The sequence below is a fragment of the Camellia sinensis genome, chromosome 7 (genome assembly GCF_055761805.1).
Source record: "Camellia sinensis isolate YWXY chromosome 7, ASM5576180v1, whole genome shotgun sequence".
Lineage (NCBI taxonomy): Eukaryota > Viridiplantae > Streptophyta > Magnoliopsida > Ericales > Theaceae > Camellia > Camellia sinensis.
This window is the reverse complement of record NC_138967.1, coordinates 102356620-102377996: the sequence shown is the minus strand read 5'-3', so window position 1 is coordinate 102377996 and position 21377 is coordinate 102356620. Positions and strand designations below refer to the sequence as shown.

General features: G+C 39.5%; 1 protein-coding gene across 1 annotated transcript; it reads left to right on the top strand.

The window, feature by feature from the left end:
* Positions 1-18212: 18212 nt before the first annotated feature.
* LOC145795994 (uncharacterized) lies at positions 18213-20413 on the top strand. Its single transcript, XM_082880954.1, has 2 exons — positions 18213-18619; positions 20071-20413. The coding sequence occupies exons 1-2, from the start codon at positions 18213-18215 to the stop codon at positions 20411-20413; spliced, it is 750 nt and encodes a 249-aa protein (XP_082737080.1).
* The last annotated feature ends 964 nt before the right edge of the window (positions 20414-21377 follow it).

Genomic DNA, 21377 nt, shown 5'->3' with positions numbered 1-21377 from the left:
GGTTCATTTGAGGCTGGTGCAACCAGACGAACCGGACAGGTACCGTATTCTCTGAGTAAGACGTATCGAGAATTGCATAATTCTCTTACATCCTTTCTGCATTGCAGTGTAGTTTGGTCTATGATTGCTTAAAACTGTCGCATGTTATGCTTCGTTACAGCTTTCTTTGCATGATTATAAGTTATGCTTGGCTTGGTGCATTGTCTTGCATTCTGCCCCTGCCCTCGGGCACATATCTTTATCTGTAGCTTGTATGCCTTGTCTAAGTCTTCGGCCTTGTCAAAAATGGGTCGTCTCTGGGCTTTGACATTCGCTCCCGTCATTGTTATGACTTTCGAGTTCTGTCAAAGAGGAGCAACTGTAGACACCCCATTTTTGACCGTCCTCAAGGCTTGGACGTCACCGCTTGAACACTCGGTGATTACTCATGTTTGTGTTTCGTTTTGAGTTCCCGGAAATCTCGGCTACGCGCCTTGCCTCAAGATCTCTCAACTCGAATGTTCTGTGTTTGGTTTTGCACCAAACACTTGTGTTTTTGCTTCTGAGGGTAGAAAGTAGCTTGTTAGCTACCCCAGGCACCCACCAGCCTTGGTTTGAGGCCACCGGCCATGTTTTGAGGCTACCGGTCATTGGGGAATTATACCATTGGCCGGTCGGCACTAAGTATGGCCGACCGGCCATCTGTTTGGCCGGTGACATCCTTTTCTGGCCGGTAGCACTTTTTTACATTTTTCAGACATGGTGCATGCCAGCTGTGCCAGCTGGAATGCACCAAAACCTGCCCCAGGGCATACATGTGGCTGTTTCGCCCTTTTTGCACCCTTTTTGGTCAAAGCTTCTTGAGGAAGATTGACCCTTTGTCAAAGCTTCCTCAAGAAGCTGGCCAGCTGTCCTAGCTTCCTCAGGAAGCCTTGCACCCTTAGCTTGGCTTCCCTTGTAAGCCTTGAGCCTTTTGAGTAGCTTCCCTTAGAAGCTTTGGCCAATTACCTTGCCTATATAAGAGCCCCTCCTCCTCCTTTGTTAGGTTTAGCAAAAAACCAGAGGGATATACATATATACATCTGAGATATACCTTCTCTCTCTATATCTCTCTCTCTCTCATCATTTGTGTGTGTTTTGTGGCCTAAAAGTGTGTTTTGACCTTAGTTTTGCACACAAACACACACTACTACACCATACTTCGAATTTGAGAGGCTTTGAGGGTTTGTTCTTAAGGTTGTGGACTGGTTTTGATCAAAAGAAGAAGGTTGCACTTGCTGTTCATCAAGGGTTCTTTAAGGGTAACTCTTTTACTTTAGACTCCCCAACCTTGCACTAGACTTTTGCCTATCTTGCTCATTATTTTAGGCTTTGTGTATAACTGAAAAAAGTCTTGTATTTGCATTCTTAAGACACTTCATTAAGGTTGTTTTGGTGTTGGGGGTCGATCTCCCCCTCTTAGGCCTTGTTTGGCCCTTTTGGTGCTCTCTTTGCTAAGCTTTGGTTACCCTTGAGTATTAGCCTTCTCACCACTGAAATCCAGTGGATTTTCAATGGTAAAGAAGAGTTTTTGAGGTCTTGCATAGGGAGGGACACCCCTCTACCTTGGTCTCTCTTTTGTTTGCATCTTTGGCTCATAAGGATAGCATGCATGATCAGTTGTTCTTAGCTCCATTTCAGAGGTTTTTGGGTGTTATTTGGGCATATCTTACCTCTGTTTTTGGTCGGATTAAAGGCCCCTTGCATGCATAATATACTTGCTTTGTATTCCCCCATTTTGCCTAGAAGTAAGCCATGCATTTAGGCCATGATTCTTGCATGCTCTAGCTTAACTCCATGAAGGTCTTAGCATTATTTTGCTATGCTCAAGGACTGTTGAGGGCTGTTTTAGTCATATTTGCCATGTTTAGGGTAGCCTCTTTGCATTTTGGCTTGTGAGCCTTCAGCATGTGGGTCTCTAGCATGCTTAGCCTAGCTTATTCTCATGATTTGGAATCATTAGGGACCATGTTTCAGTCCTCAAACCATGCTTGTATGCTTGCATTCATCACCTCTTTCATGTTTTGAGGATGTGTCCTTTTATGCCTAGAAATGAGCTTTGGTGCGTGCATTTTGTTTAAGTCACTTAGGCTGCCATGCCAGTGGATTTTGGGGGCTCATTTTACATATTGAAACTCTGATTTGTATTGAAAAGTGCATGCCATGAGTGGTTGGGGTGGTTGTAGTAGGATACTCTCTTTAGTGGCCTTGAATGCTTCCTCTTTTGTATCCATTTCCTAGCATGTTTTGGTGCCATCTTTTGCATGCATTTTAGAGTCTACATAAGTGTTTGGTATCCATGTACCTCACCTTAGTACTACTTTCCTGCCTTGGGTTGCTTGAACTGCCAACATTCGCTTTCTTCTTGGTACCAAATTGTGCTCGGCGATTGTCATAATTCTGCCTCTTCCTTTGGCTCTCTCCCGAACTCTAGTATCTGTTCAAGTTAGCTTCGGCCAGAATGGCTTTGTCCAGTACTCCGGCGTAAGTCGGCATATTGAGCATGTTAACTCGTTCTTGTATCGGTCCACGAAGCCCACTTTCAAACTTCCTAGCCTTCATATATTCATCGTTGACCATGTGGGCTGCATACCTCACTAACTCAGTAAAGGCACGGTCGTATTCAGCCACTGTTCTACTCCCCTACGTCAAAGTTTGAAATTCGGTAGTCTTGCGATCTCGAACACTTAGGGGAAAATGCTTGGTGTAGAACAACTCCAAAAATCGGGTCCAGGTCAAGTCTGGATTGCTCTCTCAAACCATCATCCACCATCTGCGAGCGTCGTCATCTAGTGTAAAGGCTGCTAATGTCACTTTCTGGGTGTCGGTGCTGAGAAAGATCTCAAACAGCTTCTCCATTCCCAAAACACACGCTTCGGCTTTCATCAGCTCTATACCCCCTTGGAATCTTGGTGGCTTCATTTTTTTGAACTCTCTAATCAAAGCTATCGTGCCGTCCCCATATAAAGCTGGCTGTGGGGGCAGTTGTGGTACTGGAGGAGGTGGAGGTGGAACTGCATTTCGGCCGTTTGTCTGTTCGGCCTGAGTCGATGTAGCACTAGCGTACTGCTGTCTTGTCTGCCTTAACTCGCGTGCCAAACTTTCAACTAACCTTTCCAGTCTGTCTAATCTGTCCTCGGACTGATCTCAGCCAACTGGAGGTCTACCTCTCCTCATGATGCTATGAGTATGCAAAATGTGACTTTAAAACAAAATGAACAAATAAACACGTAGGCAAGTAACAATTAAGCATGCCGAGACGATGCACACCTTGTTCACATAGCAAGCAATATGATGCAATCCTAACATCCTTCTAAGGGAAAATCCTATGCTCTCTAGGACTCAAAGTGTGTGAATAACGTATACTAAGGAACTTGTGCTCTGATACCATTCTGTCACGACCCCAAACCGCCCCAAGTAGGATGGTGCCGTGATGGCCAGTAATCCGAGATCACCGAAGGCCAATTTTCAAAGTCCACACACAACAGAGTATAAATATACGGGGCTCACAAGTACGAAAGCAATACATACAAATCAGATTAGTCCATGAGAGCTGTGCGTAAGTCGAATGAAATGGAAAACATCTTTACACATGGGTTACAACTTAGTACAAATGAAGTAAAGTACTTATTACATCTTGATCAAAAGGCTTCTCAAGCTGACGTGTGCAAAATACAAGTATTACAAGTCGAGAAGCATAATTTTCAAGACTGTCGACGTGAATACAAGTCAAGCCGACATAACAAAAATCCAAAACATGCTCGCGAACCACATCTAGGCGTCACCGCCCTCTTGCTCATCACCTACATATATATAGAGAGGGTGAGCTTGGATACTCAGTGAATGGTACAAGTAATAAAGGGGTTTGCATGAATAATAGCCGAAATCCTTTCAAAACGATACATATCAAAACTTTATATAACAAGGGATTGACCTCGTCCATCTAGCAAATCTTTAAAACTTCAAGGGATGCTTACTAGCATCAACATATTACAAATGATGACATTCCAGAAAAACAACCCACGCGGTAAACCGTCAGTGGCAAAACAAGACAAGGCAAGGGAGATATCTCAAACGAGGGTGCTACAAAAGTTTAGAGTCCTCTAGCACGAAGGACCTATGTTACAAGGGCCCGTAGCCCCCTAACACGAGAGTACTGCGAAAGTTTAGAGTCCTCCAGCACAAGGGACTTTCAAAACAAGATGTGCAGTTGCATTATATTCCCCTGGCACTAAGGACTTTCAAAGCAAGATGTGCAGTTGCATTATAGTCCCCTGGCACTAAGGACTTTCCGAGAAGGTCATCAAAACAAGATAATGCTTGATATACAAAATAGGGACAATCATTCATGCTTAATAAATACTTTTCAAAACAAAGCAAAGCAAAGCTCATCAAAACATTGATAACATAGCTTTATTAAAAATACCACTCACATAGTTCTTCAAACGTTGGGGTCAAGGCAAGTCCCAATCCTACAAACACATGGCAAAGTTTATTGAATGCACTTCTCAAAACAAGTCTCGCATGCATGCAAATGACCTCGGCATTCTTCAAAAACTCAGTCAAATCAAATCAAAACACAGTTTCTTATCTCTGAAAAACATGCTGGGCAACCACCAGGTCTAGGCCGAGGTCCCACACCTCATCGCCGAGGTGTGGCCTCGATGGCCACATTCAAGGAAATGAAGTCGGGAAAATCTGGGTTTCCCTTTCTTGAAGAACATGACGAACATGAAGAACATGAACATGAGGAAGATGAATGCAAAGATTATAACTTGCTATTACAAAATCTGAGATTTCATGCTATGAATTCAAAAACATGGACCTGGGTACCCATATTCAAAGATCTTATGAAAACAAACACAAAAACATGAGCCTTAATGCAAACTTTCGGATCAAACAAGGCTTTTCTTCAAGAACACATGAAAACCATTTTCTCTTTCTAAAACCAACTTTAAATCAATGCCTGACGTGTAGAAGAGGTTTGATCGTGCAATGCAGCTAGATGATCAATAAGAACAACAAGAGGTGATTAAGATTCTAATCTCAGAACTCGAATCTAACGGTTCAAACACCAACGATCAAGCTTGGAAGTTCACTCTCTTACTCAAAGGCTTCACCTCCTTCTTCCTAGAGTCTCTCTCTCTAAAACGCAAGATTTGATACAAAATGATATGTTTCTCTCGACAGTCACTAACTTAACCGTCTGCTAGGACACGTGGCATCGGCTGATTGGCTCTACTCAAAAAGGTGACTGACTGATAAGAAAAGACCATGACAAAGTGTGTTCAACAAGCTAGACGGCAAGAGCACTCTGGCAAGTGATGATCTCGGCTAAGGGCAAAGCTTCGGCAAGTAGGGTGACAACGACATCGGCTTGGAAGGACAACACTTGACTAAACTGTGCCACACCTTGGCCTAGATGTGCCACACCTCGGTCTAGGTCATACCATTCCAGGAACAAAATCACTAAGTGCAAGGATCAAGGATCTAGAACGCCTAGATAATATCATCTCGGCCTAGATGATGCACTTCTCGGCCTAGGTGACGCGCACCTCGGCCTAGATGGTGACATCTCGGCCAATATGCCAGGGTGAAGATGGAGGTCAACCGAAGTGGTTCCAAGATAGTTCTAAGTGTGGAAAGGTTCAAAGGTGTCTAGGCTTAAGATGACCTCGGCAACACACCAGGCAAGAACAAAGCATGCAAGCAACATTCGAGCAAAACAAGACAAGATTTCCAAATGCACATAACAAAACAAGATCATACATAAATGTATGCAAGTATGACTAAGTTGAAGTGAGGGTTGTTACATCCTACCCCCCTTAAAGAAATTTGGTCCCCAAACTTGAGTTACCTTGTTCCAAAAACAATTCTGGATGTCAGACTTTCATTTCCTCTTCCATTTCCCATGTAGCATCCTCACCGTAATGCTCCTTCCATTCAACTTTCACCATTGGTATCGACTTGCTTCTCAACTGTTTCACCTGTTTATCGATAATCCATATCAGCTTCTCTTCGTAGCCTAAATCCTCATTAACTGCAATTCCGAAATAGTCGATCACATGCAGTGGATCTCGAATATACTTCCTCAACATCGAAATATGAAACACATTATGGACTTGGCTCAATTCTGGCGGCAAAGCAAGTCTGTAGGCAACGAGGTTAACCTTCTCAAGAACTTCAAAAGGCCCGATGTAACGGGGTGCTAACTTACCCTTCTTCCCAAATCTTGTGACTCCCTTCATCGGCGAAATCTTTAGGAACACATGGTCCCCGACTTCAAATTCCAACTCTCTTCTTCTCTGGTCGGCATAACTCTTCTGTCGACTCTGTGCGGTTTTGATTCTTTGCTGAACGAGCTTAATCTTCTCGGTTGTTACTTGAATTAACTCGGGACCAAGCAGAGCTTTGTCTCCTACCTCAGTCCAACATATCGGCGACCTGCACTTTCTTCCATACAGTGCTTCATACGGCGCCATGCCAATGCTAGCTTGATAACTGTTGTTGTAGGTAAATTCCACCAATGGCAAATGTGCTCCCCAACTTCCTTGGAGGTCTAATACACATAGTCTAAGCATATCTTCAAGTGTTTGAATCGTCCTCTCTGTTTGCCCATCAGTCTGGGGATGAAAAGTTGTGCTAAACCTCAACTCGGCCCCGAAAGCTCTTTGTAGGCTCTGCCAAAATCTGGAAACCAACTTCGGATCTCGGTCCGACACAATTGACATCGGCACTCCATGAAGTCTAACAATCTCATTCACATACAACAAAGCAAGTTTATCGGCGTTGAAGGTGGTCTTAACAGGCAAGAAGTCTGCTGACTTAGTTAGTCTATCCATGATAACCCAAATCGAATCCATACCCTTTTGTGTCTTCGGCAAACCAACCACAAAGTCCATGGAGATGTGCTCCCATTTCCACTCAGGAATTGGTAAAGGTTGTAGAAGTCCTGCTTTCCTTTGATGTTCTGCTTTCACTTGTTGACAATACAGATACTGGGACACGAACTCGGCTATCTCTCCTTTCATATTCGGCCACCAAAACGTCTGCTTCACATCCTGATACATCTTGGTGTTCCCTGGGCGAACAGCAAACTTGGAACCATGAGCTTCCTGCAAAATTTTTCTTTTCAACTCTGGGATGTCGGCCACACACAATCTTCCTTCAAACTTGAGCACTTGATTTGCTATGGTGTACCCTGATCTTGGCTTTGTGATAATCTCATCGGCTACCTTCTTGAAGAATTCATCCTCTATCTGTCTTGTCTTTACTTCCTCAACAATAGTCGGCTCCACTAAGATCGTGGTTAGACATGCCAAATTTCCAACCATCTTTCTGCTCAAAGCGTCGGCTACGGTGTTAGCTTTACCTGGATGATATTGGATTTGCATGTCGTAATCCTTCAACAACTCGAGCCATCTTCTCTGCCTCATATTCAATTCTTTCTAAGTGAACAAGTACTTTAAACTCTTATGATCTGTAAAAACCTAACAAGAAGCTCCATACAAGTAGTGACGCCAAATCTTTAAAGCAAATACCACGGCTGCTAGTTCTAAATCGTGGGTGGGATAATTCTTTTCATGTGGCTTCAATTGACGAGAGCCATATGCTATGACCTTACCCCCTTGCATTAATACACAACCCAGACCCTTATGCGAAGCATCACTATAAACATGAAACCATTCATTACCTGACGGTAGTACAAGAACTGGTGCTGCGACTAACCTCGTTTTCAACTCCTGGAAGGCTACTTCCCTATCCTCAGTCCATTCGTAAGCCGCTCCCTTCTTAGTCAGTTGTGTCAACGGAATTGCAATCTTGGAGAAATCCTTCACGAACTTCCTGTAATAACCCGCCAATCCCAGAAAACTACGAACCTTGGACACATTAGTCGGCCTCGGCCAATTCACAACGGCTTCAATTTTACTAGGATCGACCGAGATACCATCTCCATCAATCACATGACCCAAAAATGAAATAGTGGAAAGCCAAAACTCACACTTGTTAAACTTAGCATACAATTTTCGATCTCTCAAAGTCCGTAAGGTAAGTCTCAAATGATCCTCGTGTTCAGCTTTGCTATTAGAGTAGATCAATATATCATCGATGAAGACAACCACAAATTCATCTAGATATGGTTTAAAGACTCTGTTCATCAAATCCATAAATGCTACAGGGGCATTGGTCACTCTAAAAGGCATTACTAAAAACTCGTAGTGGCCATACCTCGTCCGAAAAGCAGTCTTCTCAACATCCTCGGCTTTAACATTAAGTTGGTGATAACCCGACCTAAGGTCAATTTTGGAAAAGACTCGAGCTCCTTGCAACTGATCAAACAAATCATCTATCCTCGGTAACGGGTACTTATTCTTAATGGTTACCTTATTTAGTTCTCGGTAATCAATACAAAGACGAAGTGTACCATCCTTCTTCTTAACAAACAAGACGGGTGCTCCCTAAGGTGAAGTGCTCGGCCTAATAAAACCCTTATCTAGCAACTCTTATAGTTGAAGTTTTGATTCCTTAAGTTCGGTGGGGGCCATCCTATAGGGTGTTTTAGCGATGGGTTGGGTTCCCGACATGATGTCAACAGTAAACTCTACCTCTCTATCAACTAAGTGACCCGGCAAATCATTTGGAAAGACGTCGGGGAACTCATTAATAACTGGGACGTCGGCTAACTCAATACTTCCATTCAAATTACTTAGTATACTACACAGATAACCTTGACACCCTTTTTGGATCAACCTATAGGCTTTCATGGATGAGATTAAGTAAGGTGGGGATACTACTCCTTTACCCTGAAACGTGACCTCAGCTAGGTTTGGGGGTTTTAACGTGACACTTTTAGAAACACAATTTATGGATGCGTGATTTGCCACTAACCAATCCATTCCCAATATAACATCAAAATAAGTTATGTCCAATGGCATTAAATCAGCTAACAATTCAACATTCCCAATCACAACAACACATGCTCGATAGATGGATGCAACATTCATAGATCTCCCAGATGGTGTAGATACAGATAACACATAATCAAGGAGTTCTAGTTTCGTATTAATCTTCTCGGCAAACTTAGCAGAAACGAATGAATGCGTAGAACTCGAATCAATCAATAGATATGCATTTTGAGAGCAAATTGGGAGTATACCTGACACCACTGTCTCAGCATTCTGAGTGTCTCCTGGTACCAGTGCAAAAACTCTGCCTTGCCTCATCTGTCCTTTCCCAACGTTACCTTTCTGTACGGAACCCGAGGTATTCTCATCTTTCTTACTATCTTCAGCCCTTGTTTTTGGACAGTCCCTCACAAAATGACCTATTTCACCACATTCATAACAAGCTCCAGACGCCCAACGACAGACCCTGAAATGTGGTTTCCCACAACTTGAGCATGTCGGCTTAGTACTACTTTCCTGCCTTGGGTTGCTTGAACTGCCAACATTCGCTTTCTTCTTGGTACCAAATTGTGCTCGGCGATTGTCATAATTCTGCCTCTTCCTTTGGCTCTCTCCTGAACTCTAGTATCTGTTCAAGTTAGCTTCGGCCAGAATGGCTTTGTCCAGTACTCCAGCGTAAGTCGGCATATTGAGCATGTTAACTCGGTCTTGTATCGGTCCACGAAGCCCACTTTCAAACTTCCTAGCCTTCATATATTCATCATTGACCATGTGGGGTGCATACCTCACTAACTCAGTAAAGGCACGGTCGTATTTAGCCACTGTTCTACTGCCCTACGTCAAAGTCTGAAATTCGGTAGTCTTGCGATCTCGAACACTTAGGGGAAAATGCTTGGTGTAGAACAACTCCAAAAATCGAGTCCAGGTCAAGTCTGGATTGCTCTCTCAAACCATCATCCACCATCTGCGAGCGTCGTCATCTAGTGTAAAGGCTGCTAATGTCACCTTCTGGGTGTCGGTGCTGGGAAAGATCTCAAACAGCTTCTCCATTCCCAAAACCCACGCTTCGGCTTTCATCAGCTCTATACCCCCTTGGAATCTCGGTGGCTTCATTTTCTTGAACTCTCTAATCAAAGCTATCATGCCGTCCCCATATAAAGCTAGCTGTGGAGGCAGTTGTGGTACTGGAGGAGGTGGAGGTGGAACTGCATTTCGGTCGTTTGTCTGTTCGGCCTGAGTCGATGTAGCACTAGCGTACTGCTGTCTTGTCTGCCTTAACTCGCGGGCCAAACCTTCAACTAACCTTTCCAGTCTGTTTAATCTGTCCTCGGACTGATCTCAGCCAACTGGAGGTCTACCTCTCCTCATGATGCTATGAGTATGCAAAATGTGACTTTAAAACAAAATGAACAAATAAACACGTAGGCAAATAACAATTAAGCATGCCGAGACGATGCACACCTTGTTCACATAGCAAGCAATATGATGCAATCCTAACATCCTTCTAAGGGAAAATCCTATGCTCTCTAGGACTCAAAGTGTGTGAATAACGTATACTAAGGAACTTGTGCTCTGATACCATTCTGTCACAACCCCAAACCGCCCCGAGTAGGATGGTGCCGTGATGGCCAGTAATCCGAGATCACCGAAGGCCAATTTTCAAAATCCACACACAATAGAATATAAATATACGGGGCTCATAAGTACGGAAGAAATACATACAAATTAGATTAGTCCATGAGAGCTGTGCGTAAGTCGAATGAAATGGCAAACATCTTTACACATGGGTTACAACTTAGTACAAATGAAGTAAAGTACTTATTACATCTTGATCAAAACTCAAGCTGACGTGTGCAAAATACAAGTATTACAAGTTGAGAAGCATAATTTTCAAGACTGCCGACGTGAATACAAGTCAAGCCGACATAACAAAAATCCAAAACATGCTCGCGAACCACATCTAGGCGTCACCGCCCTCTTGCTCATCACCTACATATATATAGAGAGAGTGAGCTTGGATACTCAGTGAATAGTACAAGTAATAAAGGGGTTTGCATGAATAATAGCCGAAGTCCTTTCAAAACGATACATATCAAAACTTTATATAACAAGGGATGGACATCGTCCATCTAGCAAATCTTTAAAACTTCAAGGGATGCTTACTCGCATCAACATATTACAAATGATGACATTCCGGACAAACAACCCACGCGGTAAACCGTCAGTGGCAAAACAAGACAAGGCAAGGGAGATATCTCAAACGAGGGTGCTACAAAAGTTTAGAGTCCTCCAGCACGAAGGACCTATGTTACAAGGGCCTGTAGCCCCCAAACACAAGAGTACTGCGAAAGTTTAGAGTCCTCCAGCACAAGGGACTTTCAAAACAAGATGTGCAGTTGCATTATATTCCCCTGGCACTAAGGACTTTCAAAGCAAGATGTGCAGTTGCATTATAGTCCCCTGGCACTAAGGACTTTCCGAGAAGGTCATCAAAACAAGATAATGCTTGATATACAAAATAGGGACAATCATTCATGCTTAATAAATACTTTTCAAAACAAAGCAAAGCAAAGCTCATCAAAACATTAATAACATAGCTTTATTAAAAATACCACTCACATAGTTCTTCAAACGTTGGGGTCAAGGCAAGTCCCAATCCTACAAACACATGGCAAAGTCTATTGAATGCACTTCTCAAAACAAGTCTCGCATGCATGCAAATGACCTCGGCATTCTTCAAAAACTAAGTCAAATCAAATCAAAACACAGTTTCTTATCTCTAGAAAACATGCTGGGCAACCACCAGGTCTAGGCCGAGGTCCCAAACCTCATCGCCGAGGTGTGGCCTCGATGGCCACATTCAAGGAAATGAAGTCGGAAAAATCTGGGTTTCCCTTTCTTGAAGAACATGACGAACATGAAGAACATGAACATGAGGAAGATGAATGCAAAGATTATAACTTGCTATTACAAAATCTGAGATTTCATGCTATGAATTCAAAAACATGGACCTGGGTACCCATATTCAAAGATCTTATGAAAACAAACACAAAAACATGAGCCTTAATGCAAACTTTCAGATCAAACAAGGCTTTTCTTCAAGAACACATGAAAACCATTTTCTCTTTCTAAAACCAACTTTAAATCAATGCCTGGCGTGCAGAACAGGTTTGATCGTGCAATGCAACTAGATGATCAATAAGAACAACAAGAGGTGATTAAGATTCTAACCTCAGAACTCGAATTTAACGGTTCAAGCACCAATGATCAAGCTTGGAAGTTCACTCTCTTACTCAAAGGCTTCACCTCCTTCTTCCTAGAGTCTCTCTCTCTAAAACGCAAGATTTGATACAAAATGATATGTTTCTCTCGACAGTCACTAACTTAACCCTCTGCTGGGACACGTGGCATCGGCTGATTGGCTCTACTAAAAAAGGTGACTGACTGATAAGAAAAGACCATGACAAAGTGTGTTCAACAAGCTAGATGGCAAGAGCACTCCGGCAAGTGATGATCTCGGCTAAGGGCAAAGCTTCGGCAAGTAGGGTGACAACGACATCGGCTTGGAAGGACAACACTTGACTAAACTGTGCCACACCTTGGCCTAGATGTGCCACACCTCGGTCTAGGTCATACCATTCCAGGAACAAAATCACTAAGTGCAAGGATCAAGGATCTAGAACGCCTAGATAATATCATCTCGGCCTAGATGATGCACTTCTCGGCCTAGGTGACGCGCACCTCGGCCTAGATGGTGACATCTCGGCCAATATGCCAGGGTGAAGATGGAGGTCAACCGAAGTGGTTCCAAGATAGTTCTAAGTGTGGAAAGGTTCAAAGGTGTCTAGGCTTAAGATGACCTCGGCAACACACCAGGCAAGAACAAAGCATGCAAGCAACATTCGAGCAAAACAAGACAAGATTTGCAAATGCACATAACAAAACAAGATCATACATAAATGTATGCAAGTATGACTAAGTTGAAGTGAGGGTTGTTACAAACAGGGGTGTGTAGGGGTTGTGGTGGTGAGACTGGTGGCGGCGGCTGGTGTGATGATCTCGTGGGCTCTAGGGTTTCAGAGTGGCTCCGATACCATGTTATTTTTTAGAAGAGAAAAGTTAGTGGTATGAGTGATATCTCACCCTCTTTTATATTAACTCATTAGCATAATTACAATAGCACTGTAAGGCATAAATAAATATACTAAATATACAAAAGGATGAAATAGGAAATATTTCTATATTCTAACAAAATCATTGGACCATTCTTCAAACGAGCTTGTTGGGGTGATTCCTCAACAATTGACGAGTTTGATGTTTCTTGAGGAACTAAACCTTTCGGACAACCAACTTGTAGGACCAATTCCTTAAGGGAGCCAGTTTAATACATTTGGAAGTGATTCATGCAGTGGGAACTTGGCCTTATGTGGATTCCCTTTATCAAAGAAATGTAAAGAACTACAGCCACTGCCACCTCCACCAACACTCCAACAAGACTAGAATTCAGACAATTCAAGTGGATTTAGCTGGCAAGTTATAGTGTTGTGGTACGGATGCGGATTTGTATTTGGAATGGTTATGGGATATATTATGTTTGTAACTCGAAGACCAGAATGGCTTATGAAAATTGTTGACAGAAAACATCATACGAAGGTGAAAAGGTCTAAGAAGGGTGCCCACTGATGCAGTGAAAGAAGAAATCAACAAAGACAAATGGTATTATTAGGTAATTGGAATTTATCATTGCAACATTACTTTGTTGGATTATTTTTTATGGTTTCTATCTATTGGCTATATTTTAGCTACTAATGCTTTTTATTTCAAAACTAGATATTTTTCTTAGTTGCACAATAAAGAAATGGAATTCAGTTGAAAGGGTGTCTCACATAGTTGCTGCATTTGAGTGTATGTGTATCCAGATAGCAGCTACACAAGATCACTTCAAAAGTTTTACCATTGTTGTTGTATTAAATTTTAAAGTTTTGTTAAGTTGTGTAGTTTTCTTAAAGCACTGAGTTAAATAAGAGTTTCATGTCATGAATTTTTTTTTTTTCTTTTCTCGCATCATGTAGCAACCTTTGGAGATTTTCACTTTTGTATGTAGTTGCTTTTAAATTGGATTTCAGTCACAAAAGACTAGGCATTGCCAAGTTTTTATCTTTGAAATGCAATCTTACAAGTTACAACCATTCCCCTTGTTACATTCTTAATCATTTTGAGTGATAGAAATGTTGGCTACTAGATAGAGAATTCGCATTGAAAATAATGTTATATGTTACTCTTTGAGCAGTGCTTTTACTTGTTGCTATTGTAGTCCAGCTGAGCTTTTGACATTTTTTCTCACACCTTTCTATCAATAGACAAAATTGATGATAATTATTATTTTTTATTTTTTATTTTTTCATCTTCATTGGCGATTGGAGAATCAAATTGAAGATATTTACTAGCACTTGTTCTATAGACGTAGCAATTTTGTTATTAATTATAGTATGAAAATGGTGATATAGAGAGTATTAATTGAAAAGGTCGCTCATAGGCAAGGTTGGGATTGTGAAGTCTGATTAATTAGTACTTTACATTTCATTTTTAAGGAAAATTAGTACTATACATTTCATTATACGATCATGGATCCAACTGATGTGACCATGTGATTTTAATGCATAGTTTTATTTTTTCTTTCCTTTTTTTTTCTTCTTCTTCTTCTAGTTTATAGCTAAAACTGATAGTTTGGTGAATTGAAATTCTTATTGTGTTCTAAGAAGTTAATTTTTTTTACTTTAGAAAGTTTTAATTCTGTCTTTTTATATTGTTGATGTTTCTTTGCCAATTCTCTGAAATACTATGGACTATGGATTGAATGACTATGACTGCTATGAGCATTAAGGCTCTATTTGGTTTAGGCTTAAATAGCAATTTTTTATTATTATTTATGAAATAAAAAATTAACCCTGTTTGGCAATGTCTTGAAAAAAAAGAAAAAAAAATTACTCATGTGAAGAGAATTCAAAAGCTAAAAAATATTGATTAATTGATGTTTCAATTTAAGTTTTTATTTTTCACTAAGGTCAAAATTTAGCTTTTTGATCAGTTGCCAAAGGTAATTAAAGGGGGGAAAAAAGGAAAGGAAAAATTACATTGATTTTCTCTAAAATTTAGAGAAAATACAATAAATATTACAATTTAAACGTAATTATACCGCTCTCTCTTTTAACATAGCTAAAGGGATAAAATTAATACCGTCAATATAAAAGAGATGATAATATCATTTTTCCATTCAAGCATGTCCAATTCTTAACTTTCTTTTTTATTCATCAAATTAAAACTTTATAAAAAAAAAATACTCAAAAACTATCTGTAATCATTTAATCAAATGGTTATCAAATTAAGGAAAAAAAATTTTCCATCAAATTAAAAATTCATCAAATCCTTTGTTAAATTTCAATTTAATGAAAACTTAAAATGATAAAACATTGGAGATGATTTTTGCATCAAAATTAAGAGAAATTTAGAATAAAAAGAATTTTTTGATGAAAAGATTGATTAATTCATATTAAATCAAAATGTTTAAGGAAACAAATTTAAAACCAAATTTTTTTTTTAAAAAAAAAAAATAAGAGAGTATTTACATCATTCTATTCGCATCCACAGTTTCTACAAATTGTTTACAATGTCATGCCTTAATTCCCAATCCATCAACATTCTTTCCTCGTTCGAACCCTCAAATTAGATTACCCACTAAGAATTTCCCTAGAAATCTGCGTTTCTCTTCTTGAAGACTCACATGTAAGTTTGAAATTAGGGTTTCTTGAGGTTTTTGTAGAGTGGGGACTTATTGTGGTTTTAATGCTTGTGAATTAGAGTTGACTTCTTTAACTCTTCAATCTTACTGCACCCGCTCACATTACACCTCTAGTTACAAATTACAAGCTACCTTAATTTAAACTAGAATCTTAACTGAATTGCTAAAAGTTCATTTGAAAAAATTGGCCATACAAATCAATCAATTTTCATTGCAAACGTAACAAGATTTTATTTCCCAGTGTCAAATTTTTTTGTTTCCTAAGGTTGTGTATAGATCATGGATTTGGGTCGGAATTTGAAAAAGAAAAGGAGAAAAGTGAGTGAAATGTAAATAAAATAGAAAGGAGAAAAGTGAGTGAAATGTAAATAAAATATAAGTTACATTTTTTTCTTCATTTCTTTTTTCAAGACTGCAAATGTGCTATGACTATGTAATAACATGTTAATGCCTTGTCACATGATTGCCTTTTATCTCTGTTGTTTCAGTAAATATATGCTTTGACAGTCATGAAGTCTCTAATAGAGTAGTAAATTATAAGCTTTTGAATGGAAATTGTCATCTAATGTAAATGGAAATGAGTTGTCAATTGAAGATAGTATCAAGCTTCACTAATCTATTAGTGTTCTGAAGAAACATCAGTTCTGTTATAGAAAAAAGAGGATTCTTGACATTTGTTTCTCTCCTGCTGAGAAACCATTCAATCTTTAGTTCCTTTCTCAAAAAAGAATTTGATTTGTACATGCAAGAAATAGGCTGATTCAGCCCTTTTTTGTTCAATTTCTCATGAAATAAAATTATTATCAATAGGAGTCAAGGGAATGGTCCCTTGCCCTCAAATTTCCATTTGAAGGTGGATGTCGATGTCAACCCTCAAGTGCAAGTAACATGGTGTTTCCTCGGAAATGTCATTGAGAGTTCAAAAAATAAATGAATGGTGATACCACGTGTTGATGATAAAATGGTATAATTGTTACATTGATTTTTTTTTTGCCTCTTGTTTGTGATTGTCATAATTGGAAAATGTGTGACAAAAAGAAGATATAGCACATTAACAGAGATAAGGTTGTTTTATGATGGTTCACTCAAAATTAAGATTGTGGAGGAATTTTGTTAAAAGTATGTTTGTTGTATTTTTATTTTAGGGTTTGGCTTCTCCCATGTTCACGTCTCAACCTGAATACTTAAGGGGCTCGTGGGCCTACCACGGATCCTGTTTCAATGATCTTTAACTGCTCATTTTGTAGAGCCCTCAATTTGTATCAACCATGAAAAAATTAGTTTGATCTTCGTAACCTTTTTATTTTTTCTTATTTGTCTTTAAAAAAAATGGATTATCCATTTTTTAGAGATAAACACGATAAAATGAAAATATTATGATTATCGGATCGACATAATTCTTTTGGGGATAATATAAACGGAAATCGTGATGGGCCTCATTGGCCCCTCAAGTTCTCTCATGTTGAGATGTGAACAGGAGAAGCCTAACCCTTTATTTCATTTATTTATTTATTTAGGTTCAAAATCTTTTTTTCCAGTTTTGCTTACAATTCATTGAAACATACTACTACCTAAAATATGGTATCTGTTATTTTATATGTGTGTGTTTTAATTTTTATAGTTATGGAGCGATATTATAAAGAAAATTGAGCGTAGAATCATCATCTTCACCGATTCATAACGAGTCTCCAAAACAGAGTCATATAGAAATCAACTTGCTAGACCTTCCTGAAGATCCGGGGCTACGACCTCAGATTACAGATTATCATCATATCATCTGAGAACAAGTTCGTAGAGTGTACTTATTAAAAGGCCCTTCTCAACCTCGTAATCACAATATTCCATGAAGGAAAATTGGGCAATCATCAAAAAGGTTTAACCCTTTATGGTTTGATGAATTTGGTAGTTGGTTGAAGTATAGCATAGCTAAAGATCCTGCATTTTTCCTTTGTTGTTACCTTTTCAAACCCGGCATAGGAGACCAAGGAGGTGGTAAGTCTTTTGTTGTTGATGGGTTTTGAAGTTGGAAGAAGAAAGAAAGGTTGCAAGGTCATGTGGGAGGTGTTAATAGCTCTCACAGTCAAGCTTGGAGAAAATGTTAGTACTTACTAAATCGAAAGAAACATATTGAAATAGTTTTCTTCAAGCTACTTGATGAAGCCAAGAGTGATTATAGAGTTCGATTGATTTCATCAATTGATTGCATCCGAATTCTTTTGCGACAAGGGATTCCATTACATGGACATGATGAATTTGAAGATTCAAGAAACCAAGGAAATTTTCTTGAGCTTTTGATGCTTCTTTCAGATCAAAATGAGAATCTCATAGCTATTTTGTCAAAAGATGTTCCTGAACACCTTAAGTTGACAGCACCTAGTATTCAAAAGGATATTGTTAATGCCATTGCGATTGAAACAACCAATGTTATTGTTAGAGAACTTGGTGATGGCATGTTCTCTATTGTCTTTGATAAATCTTAGGATGCATCGATGGAGGAGCAATTGATTGTTTCTTTGAGATATGTGGATGATAGCGGATATGTGATTGAGCATTTTTTGGGAATTAAGCAAATTTCTAGTTCTAGTGTTCTTTCACTTAAGAAGGCGGTTGAAGACTTATTTTCTACACATATTGAAGACATATCTAGGTTACGTGGACAAAGTTATGACAAGGTTAATAATATTGATATGCAAGGTGAGTTCAACAAATTCACTACACGTATAATGGAAGAGAATGAAAGTGCATATTATGTTCATTATTTTGCTCATAAACTTGAATTAACTCTTGTGGAGGCAACAAAGAGTCATATCCATATTGCAACACTCTTTTACGTGGTTTCTAAAGTAGTTAAGGTTGTTGGAGCTCCATGTAACCATCAAGATGTTCCTTGGGAGAAGTAAGTTGTTGAAGTTGTTTAAGCTCTAAAGAATGATGAGATTACAAGTGGGAAAGGTCTCAATCAAGAGGACACTCTTATTCTTGCGGGTGATATATGTTTGGGATCACATTATGGGACTTTGTTGAGTTTGATTAGTATGTTTTCAAATATGCTTGATGCGATTGTAGACGATGGATCCTATTCCTACGTAACAGAGTAGAAGCATTCTATCTATTTGACCCATTACAATCCTTTGATTTTGTGTTTAATCTGCATTTGATGAAATCCGTATAGGGAATTACAAATGATTTGTCACAAGCATTCCTAATATGGATGACTTGTATGTACCTCGAGGGAGATCAAGGTGTATAGATCAAGAAATGACAAGTCACATGATGAAGGCGGCTCGTCAAAACCATTTATGAGTGAATGGGAAGTTGACACCATTTTTCGGGTTCGTGGAATGGACAATTAAAGAAGTAAAATGTGGGTTTCCTTAAAATGGTTGTCCCACATTGAAACTTTAAGAGAGCATGTATGTGTATATAAGCTCTAGGTAGACAAACTTAGGTTGGGCCCCAAGGGGCACCCTAAGTTTGTAGAATGGAGGAGTTATGGACAAAATGGGCCTTGGCTCAAACCACCACACACACGCCGCCGTCCGACCGGCTATGCTGGGCACAAGTGTGGGTCTGTTCTACTATTAAATTTTTGGACAAAATTTGTTTGAATTTTTTCCAAATATTCTTGTGGGAAAATTATTTTTTCTAAACGAAATAAATTCAAATTTTGCACCAAATTTGAATTCAATTTTTTTGTCCAAAATAGTGCCCCTCCGGTCCAATTTCCAATAGATTAAACTGCTCTAAACAGTTTTAAAACTATCCAGCAGTTCGGACAGATTCAAACCTGTTTCAACAGGTTCAATTCAATTTCATACTTGTTTCAGTTTGAATTCTGCACCTGTTCACTTCAATTTGTACCTGTTCGGACAGATATGAAGGTCATCAATCTGCCTATAAATACTACAATATTCCAGTAGTTTGTTGATTCAATAAATTCACTTGTTGCTTGGAATTTTTGTTCTCTTGCATTATTATTCTTCATATTAGTCTTTAGGAAATATTATGAGAATATAGAACATAAGTTTATTTCACCGTACAAATTGTTTAGAGTGCTATTACAATTTGTGTAAAGATCATTGTATCCTGGGAGATAGACACCATTTATCCGTAAGCACCGAAGCAGGGACAATCTGTCTTAAGCACAGAGTGTCACACACACGACTTGATCTTTTTGTACTTATTTGTTTCGGCAAATAAATTTGGTAAGTAATTTATTTTTATTTTTATTTTTTGTTTGATTTGGTTTCAAGTTATTTATTTTACATAGAAGATTGTTCCAACATGTGTTGCATTCCTAAATCCATCTGATTCATTTGTTGCTTTTGATACGACAAAATTGATCAGTTTTGCCCAATTTTATCTAAAAGACTTTCCAGCTATTGAGCTCATGGCAATTCCTATTCAACTTGAGAATTTTATCATTGATATGTGGTCTAGTGCTGAGTTTTCAAATTTAAAAGGAATCAATGACCTTGCTCGGAAGATGGTTGAGACTAGAAAAGAGAGAATTTATTTCTTGGTTTACAAACTGTTGACTTTGGCACTAATTTTACCTGTTGTGACTGCCACAATAGAGAGGGCATTTTATGTGCCAAAGATTGTAAAGACTAGGCTTTGCAATGAAAATGGTGATCAGTTGATGAATCATAGCCTGGTTGTGTATATCGAGGGAGAGATTTTGTCATGACCCGAACCCGCCCCTATGGGCTAAGGACATAACCGGCCAGTAATCAAGAGATTACCTACAGCCTCAAACCAAACAAGACATAACTCATTAGATTAAAGGGGCCAAATGGAAGCAAATTCAAAACTTTTGTCCATAGAGCTGTGCTTACATGGCACATCATAACAATTCATATATATATATATATATATATATGTTAATAACTCACATCAAAATATGTAATAACAAAAAGTTTTGTACATACAGGATCATTCAAGTCTAAGTCAGTCAAACCCAAAGTTTATGTACAAAAGTAATCCAATGTTTTCGCCAATATAACAAAACCATATCGAAAGAACAAAAGAAGCGAAGACAAGTCTCGTGCGTGAGACATTTGGGCTGACTCTTCAAAACCTTGACTGTTTCTCACATATTTCACCGAGGCTGGGTTTGGACGTTCCTTGGCTCACCTACATACACATGAATGAGCATGAGCGAAAGTCCAGTGAATAATATCAAATAAAGAAGGTACACTATAGCGATTCCGGTTTTCCCTTTCTGTAATTGTTGTATTCTGGACTTTGGTTCTATGGAGTTGGGGGTTGTTTATCTTGTTGTCATCCTTTAATTCCATATGTTTGAGTTTTAGGATGTGTTGGGCGTGTTTCGAACAGGTAGGTTGAGTTTTGGTCTCAAGTGTAGTTACCCAGGTTTTTGGTGTTACGCTTGAGCGGGTCATTCTGCGCTCGAGCGGAGTTTTGGTTTTTGGTTGTCCGCTCGAGCGGGACTTCTTGCACTCAAGCAGGATTTTCACACTCCCAGTATCTCGTGTCCCTGCAAAACTTCTGCAGGTGTGTTTTTCACGCTCGAGCGGGTTTCCTACGCTCGAGCGGGTCGCGCTCGAGCGGGTTTCCTACGCTCGAGCGGGTCGCGCTCGAGCGGGTTTGTTGGCGCTCGAGCGGGTAGTGCTTTGTCTGTGAAAGTTCTG